This window comes from Molothrus ater, chromosome 39, assembly GCF_012460135.2.
Source record: "Molothrus ater isolate BHLD 08-10-18 breed brown headed cowbird chromosome 39, BPBGC_Mater_1.1, whole genome shotgun sequence".
NCBI classification, from domain to species: domain Eukaryota; kingdom Metazoa; phylum Chordata; class Aves; order Passeriformes; family Icteridae; genus Molothrus; species Molothrus ater.
Genome location: NC_071666.1, coordinates 395,914 through 409,137, shown reverse-complemented (window position 1 = coordinate 409,137; position 13,224 = coordinate 395,914). Strand labels below are relative to the sequence as shown.

Here is a 13,224-nt window from a genome sequence, read left to right as displayed (position 1 = left end):
TTTTGGGGCGGAGCCGTCCCAGTTCCGTGTAAATGGAGCTGGGGGTTGGGGCACTGGGCGTTCCCCAGGGATGAAAGGTCCAGGGTCATTCCCAGTGGGGTCAATAATGTGATGGGATCAATGGGGTCATTCCCAGTGGGGTCAATATCCTGATGGATCAGTGGGGTCATTCCCAGTGGGGTCATTCCCAATGGGGTCATTCCCAGTGGGGTCAATGGGATCATTCCCAATGGGATCAGTGGGGTCATTCCCAATGGGATCATTCCCAATGGGATCAGTGGGGTCATTCCCAATGGGGTCATTCCCAATGGGGTCAGTGGGGTCATTCCCAATGGGGTCATTCCCAGTGGGGTCATTCCCAATGGGGTCATTCCCAGTGGGGTCAATGGGATCATTCCCAATGGGATCAGTGGGGTCATTCCCAATGGGGTCATTCCCAATGGGGTCATTCCCAATGGGGTCAGTGGGGTCATTCCCAATGGGGTCATTCCCAATGGGGTCATTCCCAATGGGGTCATTCCCAATGGGGTCAGTGGGGTCATTCCCAATGGGGTCATTCCCAATGGGGTCATTCCCAATGGGGTCAGTGGGGTCATTCCCAATGGGGTCATTCCCAATGGGGTCATTCCCAATGGGGTCATTCCCAATGGGGTCAGTGGGGTCATTCCCAGTGGGGTCATTCCCAGTGGGGTCATTCCCAGTGGGGTCATTCCCAATGGGGTCAATAACCTGGAGTCATTTCTGATGGGATCAATAGCCCAGGGTCATTCCCAGTGGGATGAGGAATCCTGAGGGCCCCAATTCCCCATTTTCTCCCCAAACCCCGGGGGTCCCCCCAAACCCTGGAGTTCCCCACTGACCCCGGGGGTGCCCCCAAACCCTGGAGGTCCCCACTGACCCCGGGGGTGCCCCCAAAACCCGGGGTCCCCCAGACTGACCCCAGCCCTGCCCCGCAGACGTTCACGGCCTGGTGCAACTCCCACCTGCGCAAGGCGGGCACGCAGATCGAGAACATCGACGAGGATTTCCGGGACGGGCTCAAGCTGATGCTGCTGCTCGAGGTCATCTCAGGTCAGGCCTGAGCACGGAACCCCAGACTGGGCCCCAAAAAACCCCCAAACTCAGCCCAAAATCCTCCAAACTCAGCCCAAAATTCTCAAACTGGGACCAAAATCCTCCAAACTCAGCCCAAAATCCTCCAACTGGGACCAAAATCCTCCAAACTCAGCCCAAAATCCTCAAACTGGGACTAAAATCCTCCAAACTCAGCCCAAAAACAGCCTAGGTAGGCCCAGAATCCCTAAACAGGGCCAAAAGACCCAAAACTGGCCCCAAAATCCTCAAACTGGGCCCAAAATCCTTAAACTGGGCCCAACCCTCCCCCAGCTTGGCCCAAAGCACTGAAACCTCCCCAAACACCTTTAGACTTGACCCAAACCCTTTAACCCTGACCCAAACCCCTCAGTCCTGACCCAAACCCTTTAACCCTGACCCAAACCCTTTAACCCTGACCCAAACCCTTCAATCCTGACCCAAACCCTTTAACCCTGACCCAAACCCTTCAATCCTGACCCAAACCCTTTAACCCTGACCCAAACCCTTGACCCAAACCCTTCAATACTGACCCAAACCCTTTAACCCTGACCCAAACCCTTCAGTCCTGACCCAATCCCTTTAACCCTGACCCAAACCCTTTAACCCTGATCCAAACCCTTTAACCCTGACCCAAACCCTTCAATCCTGACCCAAACCCTTTAACCCTGACCCAAACCCTTTAACCCTGACCCAAACCCTTCAGTCTTGACCCAAACCCTTCAATCCTGACCCAAACCCTTCAATCCTGACCCAAACCCCTCAGTCCTGACCCAAACCCTTCAATCCTGACCCAAACCCCTCAGTCCTGACCCAAACCCTTTAACCCTGACCCAAACCCTTCAATCCTGACCCAAACCCTTTAACCCTGACCCAAACCCTTTAACCCTGACCCAAACCCCTCAGTCCTGACCCAAACCCTTTAACCCTGACCCAAACCCTTTAACCCTGACCCAAACCCTTTAACCCTGACCCAAACCCCTCAGTCCTGACCCAAACCCTTTAACCCTGACCCAAACCCTTCAATCCTGACCCAATCCCTTTAACCCAAACCCACACCCCTCAGTCCTGACCCAATCCCTTTAACCCTGACCCAAACCCCTCAGTCCTGACCCAAACCCTTTAACCCTGACCCAAACCCTTTAACCCTGACCCAAACCCTTTAACCCTGACCCAAACCCTTCAGTCCTGACCCAAACCCTTTAACCCTGACCCAAACCCTTCAATCCTGACCCAATCCCTTTAACCCAAACCCACACCCCTCAGTCCTGACCCAATCCCTTTAACCCTGACCCAAACCCTTTAACCCTGACCCAAACCCTTTAACCCTGACCCAAACCCTTTAATCCTGACCCAAACCCTTTAACCCTGACCCAAACCCTTTAACCCTGACCCAAACCCTTCAATCCTGACCCAAACCCTTTAACCCTGACCCAAACCCTTTAACCCTGACCCAATCCCTTTAACCCTGACCCAAACCCTTTAACCCTGACCCAAACCCTTTAACCCTGACCCACACCCCTCAGTGCTGCCCCGTTCCCGTTTCAGGGGAGCGGCTCCCGAAGCCCGAGCGGGGCAAGATGAGGGTGCACAAGATCAACAACGTCAACAAGGCCCTGGACTTCATCGCCAGCAAAGGCGTCAAGCTCGTCTCCATCGGCGCCGAGGGTGAGGCCCCGCCCCGGGGATCCGCTGGGATCCAACACCCCAGGGCCCCTTTTGGGCCAAAATCGGGGTTTTGAGGGGTTTTAACCTTTACCGAAAGCCTTGAACCCTGATTTAAACCCTTTAGACCTGACTTAAACCCTTTAGACCTGACTTAAACCCTTTAACCTTTATCCAAACTCTTTAACCCTGATCCAAATCCTTTAGCTCTGACCTAAGCCCTTTAACCCTGACCTAAAACCTTTAACACTGACTTTTACCCTTTACCCAAACCCTTTAACCCTGACCCAAAACCCTTTAAACTTGACCCAAAACCCTTTAAACTTGACCCAAAACCCTTTAACCCTGACCCAAACCCTTTAAACTCGACCCAAACCCTTTAAACTTGCCCCAAACCCGAGTGGTGCCACCGCCTTCCTACTGAGTCACAGGGTGCCTGAGAATTCTGGGAATTCTGGGAATTCGGGGAATTCTGGGAATTCCGGGATTCCAAACTCAAAGGCAGCGGGTGCAGCTCGTGGAGGTCAGGCTGTTCTGTGGGTTTTGATGGAATTATCCCTGCGGGGTTGGGATCGTTCCCTGTGGGATTGGGACCATTCCTGTGGCATCTCCGGGACTGTTCCCTGCAGGATTGGGTTCATTCCCTGTAGGATCAGGACTGTTCCCTGTGCGATCTCTGGTGTCATTCCCTGCGGGATCCAGGATCATTCCCTGTAGGATCAGGACTGTTCCCTGCAGGATCTGGGATCATTCCCTGTGGGATTGGGACCGTTCCTGTGGCATCTCCGGGACTGTTCCCTGCGGGATCTGGGGTCATTCCCTGTGGGATTGGGACCATTCCCTGTGGGATCATTCCCTGCAGGACTGGGACTGTTCCCTGTGGGATCTGGGGTCATTCCCTGCAGTATTGGGACTGTTTCCTGCAGGATTTCTGGGACCATTCCCTGTGGGATCAGGACCATTCCCTGTGGGATCAGGGTCATTCCCTGTGGGATTGGGATCATTCCCTGTGGGATCGGGATCGTTCCCTGTGGGATCAGGACCGTTCCCTGTGGGATTGGGATAATTCCCTGTGGGATCAGGACCGTTCCCTGTGGGATCAGGGTCATTCCCTGTGGGATTGGGATCACTCCTGTGGGATCAGGACCGTTCCCTGTGGGATCAGGACCGTTTCCCAGGATCCCTCCGGGGCCGGGCGGGCCGTGCTGGCAGCGGCTCCGGCCGGGCCGGTTTGTTGGGATTGAGCCGGGAAAGCTCCGCGTGCCCGGAGCCGAGCGAGTCCCGACCGGCCCCGAGCCCGGAGACGCCCGGCGCCCGCCCCCAGCCCAGGAATTCCCAAAAAACAACGGCCGGGGCTGCTGGGGGCAGCCCTGGGAACGTGGGGCCGGGATGAGGAGCCCGGAATCCCTGCCCTGCCCTGCCCTGTGGGATTCCTTTCCCCCTCTGTGGATTCCGAGGTCTTTCCCGACCCAAACAGTTCCATAATCCCAGGATTCCGTGGTTCTGTAACGAATTCCAGTCCTGCAATCCCACGAATCCTGCATCCCCTAATCCTGGCGTTCCATGATTTTTGGGTCCCGTAATTCCGGAGTTCTGTGTCCTGAGACTCCATAAATCCGGGATCCCACCATTCCCAGGTCCCACGATCCCATTACTGCAGGACTCCCTGATGTGGGATCCGTTCATCTGGGGAACCCACGAGGTTTTGACTCCTCCATTGTGGAGCCCCCCAATTCCAGGGTCCCCCAACCCCATAATTCCCTCTGGGAATTCCCACCTGGATTCCATTCCCTGGGAATTCCCACCTGGAGTCCATTCCCTGCGTTTTCCCCCTGGGAATTCCCACCTGGAGTCCATTCCTTGTGTTTTCCCTCTGGAATTCCCACCTGGAGTCCATTCCCTGCGTTTTCCCCGCAGAGATCGTGGACGGGAACGCCAAGATGACGCTGGGCATGATCTGGACGATCATCCTGCGCTTCGCCATCCAGGACATCTCCGTGGAAGGTAACGGGACACGGGATCTGCCCCTGGGATCGTGGGATCCACCCTGGGATCTGCTCCTGGGATCGTGGGATCCACCCCTGGGATCTGCCCCTGGGATCTGCCCCTGGGATCTGCCCCTGGGATCTGCCCCCGGGATCGTGGGATCCACCCGCGGGATCCACCCCTGGGATCTGGCCCCGGGATCGTGGGATCCACCCCAATCTCTGCTCCTGCTCCCGCAGAGACCTCGGCCAAGGAGGGGCTCCTGCTCTGGTGCCAGCGGAAAACGGCGCCGTACAAGAACGTCAACGTCCAGAACTTCCACATCAGGTCCTTCCTCCTCCTCCTCCTCCTCCTCCTCTTCCTCTTCCTCTTTCTCATTCCCCAGGGCGGGCTGGGCTCAGGCAGGGTCAGTATTCCTGAATTCCCCAAAGGTTCCTGGGATCTGATCCCCGTTTTCCCCGCACATTCCCATGACCTGATCCCCATTTCCCCGCACATTCCCGTGATCTGATCCCCATTTTCCCCATTACCTGATCCCCATTTTCCCCATGACCTGATCCCCGTTTCCCCTGCACATTCCCATGACCTGATCCCCATTTTCCCCATGACCTGATCCCCGTTTCCCCGCACATTCCCGGGATCTGATCCCCGTTTCCCCTGCACATTCCCATGACCTGATCCCCATTTTCCCCATGACCTGATCCCCGTTTCCCCGCACATTCCCGGGATCTGATCCCCGTTTTTTTCCCCCAGCTGGAAGGACGGGCTGGCCTTCAACGCCCTCATCCACCGGCACCGCCCGGAGCTGATCGAGTACGACAAACTGCGCAAGGTAAAGCGCGGCCCCTGCCCTGGCGAGCGCGGGCGTTTGGGGATCCCCACCCACGCAGCCCCTCCTCCCCCAGGATGACCCCGTCACCAACCTCAACAACGCCTTCGAGGTGGCTGAGAAGTACCTGGACATCCCCAAGATGCTGGACGCCGAGGGTGAGTGGGGGATCCCGGGATCTCTTCCCGGCCCTGGGGGGGGATTTCCTCACAGGATCCCTGGTTTGACCTGGGTTTCTCCTGTTTCACGCCAATTCCCAGCTGTGCAGGTGGATTTGTCCAGGATTTGGGATGCTCAGGGCTCCGTGGTTCTTTGATTTTATCATCCTGTACTTCCGGGGCTGCGGAACTCTCAGGTCTCCAAAGCTGCACGATCCCAAAATTCCAGGATCCCAAAAACCTGGCATTCCCTTCTTCTAGGATCCCATCATTTTCAGGTTTCATTATTCCAGGTCTCCAAAATTCCAGGATCCCCCAAATCTGGCGTTCCCTTCTGCAAGGATCCCATAACTCTCGGATTTTGTTATTCCATTACTTCAGGACCCCACAATTCCAGGACCCCACAATTCCAGGATCCCACAAACCTGCCATTCCTTTCTTCTAGGATCCCATAACTCTCAGGTTTTATTATTCCAGGACCCCACAATTCCAGGATCCCACACACCTGGCGTTCTCTTTTTCTAGGATCCCATAACTTTCGGATTTTGTTATTCCATTACTTCAGGACCCCACGATTCCAGGATCCCCCAAACCTGGCGTTCTCTTTTTCTAGGATCCCATAACTCTCGGATTTCGTTATTCCAGGACCCCACAACTCCAGGATCCCAAAATTCCTTGATCCCACAATTCCCGCACCCCACAACTCTTTGATCCCACAATTCCAGCACCCCACAACTCTTGGAGCCCTCAGTTCCAGGACCCCACAACTCCTTGATCCCACAATCCCACAATCCCACAACTCTCTGACCCCACAATTCCAGGACCCCCACTGGAACCACCCAACCCAACCCCAGATTTCCCCCATCCCGCCCCAATCCCATCCAGGTGGATCCCCCAGGATCTGGGGCCTTTGGAGCAGAATTCCAACCGGGAAAGGCTCCCAGTTTGCTCCCAGTTTGCTCCCGGTTTGCTCCCAGTCGTTCCCGGTTTGCTCCCGGTTTGCTCCTGGTTTGCTCCCAGTCGTTCCCAATTTGCTCCCGGTTGGCTCCCGGTTTGCTCCGGGTTCGCTCCCATTTTGCTCCCATTTTGTTCCCATTTTGCTCCCATTTTGTTCCCATTTTGTTCCCATTTTGCTCCCATTTTGCTCCCATTTTGCTCCCGGTTTGCTCCCGGTTTGCTCCGGGTTTGCTCCCAGTTTGCTCCCATTTTGTTCCCATTTTGCTCCCATTTTGCTCCCATTTTGCTCCCATTTTGTTCCCATTTTGCTCCCATTTTGCTCCTGGTTTCCTCCCGGTTTGCTCCGGGTTTGCTCCGGGTTTAACCCCGCGGTTCCCCGCAGACATCGTGAACACGGCGCGGCCGGACGAGAAGGCCATCATGACCTACGTGTCCAGCTTCTACCACGCCTTCTCCGGGGCCCAGAAGGTACCGGGAGCTTCCGGAACCTTCCTCCCGGGCCCGCCCCTTCCGGAACCTTCCCCCCTGGAATTCTCTCCCTCTCTCCCTCTCTCTCTCTCCGCTCTCACGCTCGCTTCCCTTGCAGCCGCGGCCGCTGTCGCTCTCGGGGGGCTCCGGGACCGCCCCCGGCCGGCTCATGAGGGGTTAAACCTGCCTGGGCGTCCTGAGGGTGTGGGAATTCCACGGGAATTCCACGGGGAATCCACGGGAATGTATGGGGAAATCCATGGGAAGTTAATGGGAGTCCTGGGAAATCTGTGGGATTCCATAAAAATCCACGGAAGTCAATGGGAAGTCCACAGGATTCCGTGGGAAATCCATTTGGAAATCCATGGGAAATTAGTGGAAATCCGCAGGATTCCATGGAAATCCATGGGAATCCTTGGAGATCTGTGGGATTCCATAAAAACCCACGGAAGTCAATCAGAAATTCGCAGGATTCCATGGGAAATCCATAGAAATCCATGGGAATCCATGAGAAATTAATGGGAATCCTTGGAAATCTGGGATTCCATAAAAATCCATGGAAGTCAATGGGAAATCCATGGAAATCTATGGAAATCCATGGGAATTTTGGGGAAATCCAAAGGATTCCATGGGAAATTCATGGGGAAATCCATGAGAAATGAATGGAGATCCACGGGATTCCATGGAGATCCGTGGGAATTATTAATGGAAATCCATGGGAAATTAATGAGAAATTCATGAAAATCCATGGAAATCCATGGGAAATCCATGGGAATTCATGGGAAATCCATGGGAATTAATGGAAATCCATGGGAATTAATGGCAATCCATGGGAAATCCATGAGAAATGAATGGAGATCCACGGGATTCCATGGAGATCCGTGGGAATTAATGGAAATCCACGGGAATTAATGGAAATCCATGGGAATTAATGGAAATCCATGGGAAATCCATGGGAATTAATGGAAATCCATGGGAATTAATGGAAATCCATGGAAATCCATGGGAAATGAATGGAGATCCACGGGATTCCATGGAGATCCGTGGGAATTAATGGAAATCCACGGGAATTAATGGAAATCCATGGGAAATCCATGGCAATCCATGGGAATTAATGGAGATCCATGGGAATTAATGGAGATCCATGAGAATTAATGGAGATCTGTGGGAATCCATGGAAATCCATGGGAAATCCATGGGAATTAATGGAGATCCATGGGAATTAATGGAGATCCATGGGAATTAATGGCAATCCATGGGAATCCATGGGAAATGAATGGAGATCCACGGGGTTCCATGGAGATCCATGGGAATTAATGGAGATCCGTGGGAATTAATGGAGATCCATGGGAATTAATGGAAATCCGTGGGAATTAATGGCAATCCATGGGAATCAATGGCAATCCATGGGAATCCATGGGAATCAATGGCAATCCATGGGAATCCATGGGAATTAATGGCAATCCATGGGAATCCATGGGAATTAATGGAGATCCATGGGAATCAATGGCAATCCATGGGAATCCATGGGAAATGAATGGAGATCCACGGGGTTCCATGGAGATCCACGGGGTTCCATGGAAATCCATGGGAATTAATGGAAATCCATGGGAATTAATGGCAATCCATGGGAATCCATGGGAATCCATGGGCAATCCATGGCAATCCATGGCAATCCATGGGAATCCATGGGCAATCCAGGGAGGTGTTGAGGAGGGCCCCAAGGCAGTTGGAGCCCCCCTGAGCCGTGGCCGGGTGGCGCCTCCCGCCCGCGCTGGGAATGTTCTGGAAGGCGGGGGCGCTGCTGGAGCCGGGGCTGTCTGTGCTCTCGGGCAGATATCGTGGGCACGCTGCGGCCCGACGAGAAGGCCATCATGACCTACGTGTCCTGCTTCTACCACGCCTTCTCCGGGGCCCAGAAGGTGAGCCCGGCCCCAGCGCCCCCGCCCTGGGACCCTCTGGGACCCTCTGGGACCCTCTGGGACCCGCTGGGACCCTCTGGGACCTGCCCTGGGAGCTGGGACCCTCTGGGACCCTCTGGGACCCTCTGGGACCCGCTGGGACCCTCTGGGACCTGCCCTGGGAGCTGGGACCCTCTGGGACCCTCTGGGACCCTCTGGGACCCTCTGGGACCTGCCCTGGGAGCTGGGACCCTCTGGGACCCTCTGGGACCCTCTGGGACCCTCTGGGACCTGCCCTGGGAGCTGGGACCCTCTGGGACCCTCTGGGACCCTCTGGGACCTGCCCTGGGAGCTGGGACCCTCTGGGACCCGCTGGGACCCTCTGGGACCCTCTGGGACCTGGGATCTGGGAGCTGGAACCCTCTGGGACCCGCTGGGACCTGCCCTGGGCTCTGGGACCCTCCGGGACCCTCTGGGACCTTCTGGGACCCGCTGGGACCCTCTGGGACCCTCTGGGACCTGCCCTGGGAGCTGGGACCCTCTGGGACCCTCTGGGACCCTCTGGGATCTGGGATCTGGGACCCTCTGGGACCCTCTGGGACCTGGGATCTGGGAGCTGGGACCCTCTAGGACCCTCTGGGGTCCGGGATCTGGGACCTGGGACCTGGGATCTGGGACCTGGGATCTGCCCTGGGATCTGGGACCTGGGACCTGGGACCTGCCTGGCTGCTGCTCTGCTTGGCCTGGGCACAGGGGAAGCGGGGCCTGGCTCTGCTGAGCTCACGCTGCCTTTTCCTCGGGGTTCTGCATGGCTTCCCTTCCTCATCCCCTGCCTTCATTCCCTTGGTTTTCCCCTTTATCCCCTTGCTTTTCCCCTTTATTCCCTTGCTTTTCCCCTTTATTCCCTTCCTTTTGCCCTTTATTCCTTTCCTATTCTCCTTTACTTTATCCCTTTCCTTTTCCCCTTTATTCCCTTTTTTTGCCCTTTATTCCCTTCCTTTTGCCCTTTACTTTATCCCTTTCCTTTTCCCCCTTCCTTTATTCCCTTTCTCATTCCCTTCCTTTATTCCCTTCCTTTTTCCTTTCTTTATCCCTTTTATCTCCTTCCTTTTCCCTTTTATCCCCTTCCTTTCCCTTTTCCTTTGTTCCCTTCCTTTTCCCCTTCTTCCATTCCCTTCCTCCGTTCCTTTCCTTTCCCTTCCCCCTTTTCCTTTATCTGATTTATGAATTTCCTTCATTTATTTCCTTCATTTATTTCCTTCATTTATTTCCTTCATTTCCTTTATTTGTTTCCTTCATTTATTTCCCTCATTTATTTCCTTCATTTATTTCCTTTATTTATTTCCTTTCTTTCCTTCCTCCCCGGCCGTTGGATTTTCCTCCTCCTGGCCCTTCCCAGTTCCTCTTCGTCCTCCTCCTCCTCCTCCTCCTCCTGGATTCCTCCTCTGCCTCCCACCCAGGTACCTCCAGCCCGGCCTCTTCCTCCTCCTCCTCCTCCTCCTCCTCCTCCTGGGGTGGATTGGGATCGGGATTGGGATCGGGATTGGGATTGGGATTGGGATCGGGATCAGACCCACCGAGGGCTGGGGTTCCCTTTTTCTTTCCCCTTTCTTTTATTTTCTTTTACTTTCCCCTTTTTTTCCCCGTTTTGTCCCAATTTTCTCCCAAATTTTCCCCCTTTTTTTCCCTCCCCCCTCCCTTTTCCCTCTTTTCTCCCAATTTTTTCCCCTTTTTTCCCTCCTTTCTTTCCCCTTTCTTTCCTTCAAACTTTTTTTGAAGTTCCCATTCCCATATTCCCAATCCCAAATTCCCAATCCCATATCCCCATATTCCCAATCCCATATTCCCATATTCTCATTCCCAATCTGACATTCCCGTATTCCCATATCCCCATATTCCCATATTCCCATATTCCCAATCCGATATTCTCATATTCCCAAATTTCCATATCCCCATATTCCCATATTCCCATTCCCATATTCCTATATTCCCATTTTCCCATATTTCCAATCTCATATTCCCATATTCCAAATCCTATATTCCCAATCCCTTATTCCCATTTCTCCATATTCCCATATTCCCATATTCCCATTCCCATTCCCATATTCCCACTCCCATATTCCCATATTCCCACATTCCCATTCCCACATTCCCCCTCCCGCATTCCCGAAATTCCCGAAATTCCCGGAATTCCGGAATTCCCGCAGGCGGAGACGGCGGCCAACCGGATCTGCAAAGTTCTGGCTGTGAACCAGGAGAACGAGCAGCTCATGGAGGACTACGAGCGCCTGGCCTCGGATGTAAGGGGGGAAAACCCCAAAAACACCCCAAAAACACCTCAAAAATACCCCAAAAACACCCCAAAAACATCCCCAAAACACCCCCAAAATCACCCCAAAAACACCCCAAAAACATCCCCAAAAATACCCAAAAACATCCCCAAAACACCCCCAAAATCACCCCAAAAACACCCCAAAACCACCTCAAAAATACCCCAAAAAATACCCCCAAAAACACCCCAAAAACACACCAAAAATACCCCCAAAATCACCCCAAAAACACCCCAAAAACACCCCAAAAACATCCCCAAAACACCCCCAAAATCACCCCAGAATCACCCCAAAAACACCCCAAAAATACCCCAAAACCACCCCAAAAATACCCAAAAAATACCCCCAAAAACACCCAAAAATACCCCCAAAAACACCCCAAAAACACCTCAAAAATACCCCCAAAACACCCCAAAAACATCCCAAAAAACACCCCAAAAACACCCCTAAAGCACCCCAAAAAACACCCCAAAACCACCCCAAATATCCCCAAATCCCCCATGGAGCACTGTGAGTGCCCGGCCTCGGATGTAAGGGGGGGAAAACCCCAAAAACCACCCCAAAGACCCCCCTCCCACATTCCCAATCCCCTCTGCCCCAGCTGCTGGTGTGGATCCAGCCCCATCCCAAACCCCACACCCCAAACCCCATCCCACACCCCAAACCCCATCCCAAACACCAAACCCCATCCCACACCCCAAACCCCATCCCACATCCCAAACCCCATCCCAAACACCAAACCCCATCCCACACCCCATCCCACACCCCAAACCCCATCCCAAACCCCATCCCAAACCCCATCCCAAACCCCAAACCCCATCCCACATCCCAAACCCCATCCCAAACCCCAAACCCCATCCCACACCCCAAACCCCATCCCACATCCCAAACCCCATCCCAAACACCAAACCCCATCCCACACCCCATCCCACACCCCAAACCCCATCCCAAACCCCATCCCAAACCCCATCCCAAACCCCATCTCAAACCCCATCCCAAACCCCATCCCAAACCCCAAACCCCATCTCAAACCCCATTCCACACCCCAAATCTGTCCCCTCCCAGCTCCTGGCGTGGATCCAGCCCCATCCCACACCCCAAATCCCCTTTTCCCCCAGCTCCTGTTGTGGATCCAGCCCCATCCCACACCCCAAATCTGTCCCTTCCCAGCTGCTGGCCTGGATCCAGCGCACCATCCCCTGGCTGGAGGCCCGGGACCCCCAGAAGACCATCCCAAACCCCATCCCAAACCTCAAACCCCATCCCACACCCCAAATCTGTCCCTTCCCAGCTCCTGGCCTGGATCCAGCCCCATCCCAAACCCCAAATCCCCTTTTCCCCCAGCTCCTGGCCTGGATCCAGCCCCATCCCACACCCCAAATCCCCTTTTCCCCCCAGCTCCTGGCCTGGATCCAGCGCACCATCCCCTGGCTGGAGGCCCGGGACCCCCAGAAGACCATCCCGGCCATGCAGCAGAAGCTGGAGGATTTCCGCGAGTACCGGCGGGTGCACAAACCCCCCAAGGTGCAGGAGAAATGTCAGCTGGAGATCAACTTCAACACCCTGCAGACCAAACTGCGCCTCAGCGGCCGGCCCGCCTTCATGCCCTCCGAGGGCAGGATGGTCTCGGTGAGTCTGGGGGATTTAGGGTCCTAAATCCACTGTGAGCTGCCCCAAATCCACCCTGAACGGCCCCAAATCCACCCTGAACGGCCCCAAATCTGCCTTGGCCTTCATGCCCTCCGAGGGCAGGATGGTCTCGGTGAGTCTGGGGGCTCTGGGCTCCTAAATCCACTGTGAGCGGCCCCAAATCCACCCTGAACTGCCCCAAATCCACC

The 13,224-nt window shown here is 54.7% G+C and overlaps 1 protein-coding gene across 1 annotated transcript in view; it reads left to right on the top strand.

Annotated features, from left to right (window-relative positions):
• Positions 1–13,042, top strand: part of LOC118700867 (alpha-actinin-4-like) — a 13,720-nt gene extending 678 nt beyond the window's left edge. The window contains exons 2-10 of the mRNA XM_054518171.1: positions 933–1,071; positions 2,641–2,760; positions 4,675–4,761; positions 4,983–5,070; positions 5,497–5,575; positions 5,649–5,730; positions 8,992–9,077; positions 11,264–11,356; positions 12,785–13,042. Coding sequence (XP_054374146.1) covers positions 933–1,071; positions 2,641–2,760; positions 4,675–4,761; positions 4,983–5,070; positions 5,497–5,575; positions 5,649–5,730; positions 8,992–9,077; positions 11,264–11,356; positions 12,785–13,042 — 1,032 coding nt within the window. The remainder of the gene's footprint in view (positions 1–932; positions 1,072–2,640; positions 2,761–4,674; positions 4,762–4,982; positions 5,071–5,496; positions 5,576–5,648; positions 5,731–8,991; positions 9,078–11,263; positions 11,357–12,784) is intronic.
• Positions 13,043–13,224: the final 182 nt, after the last annotated feature.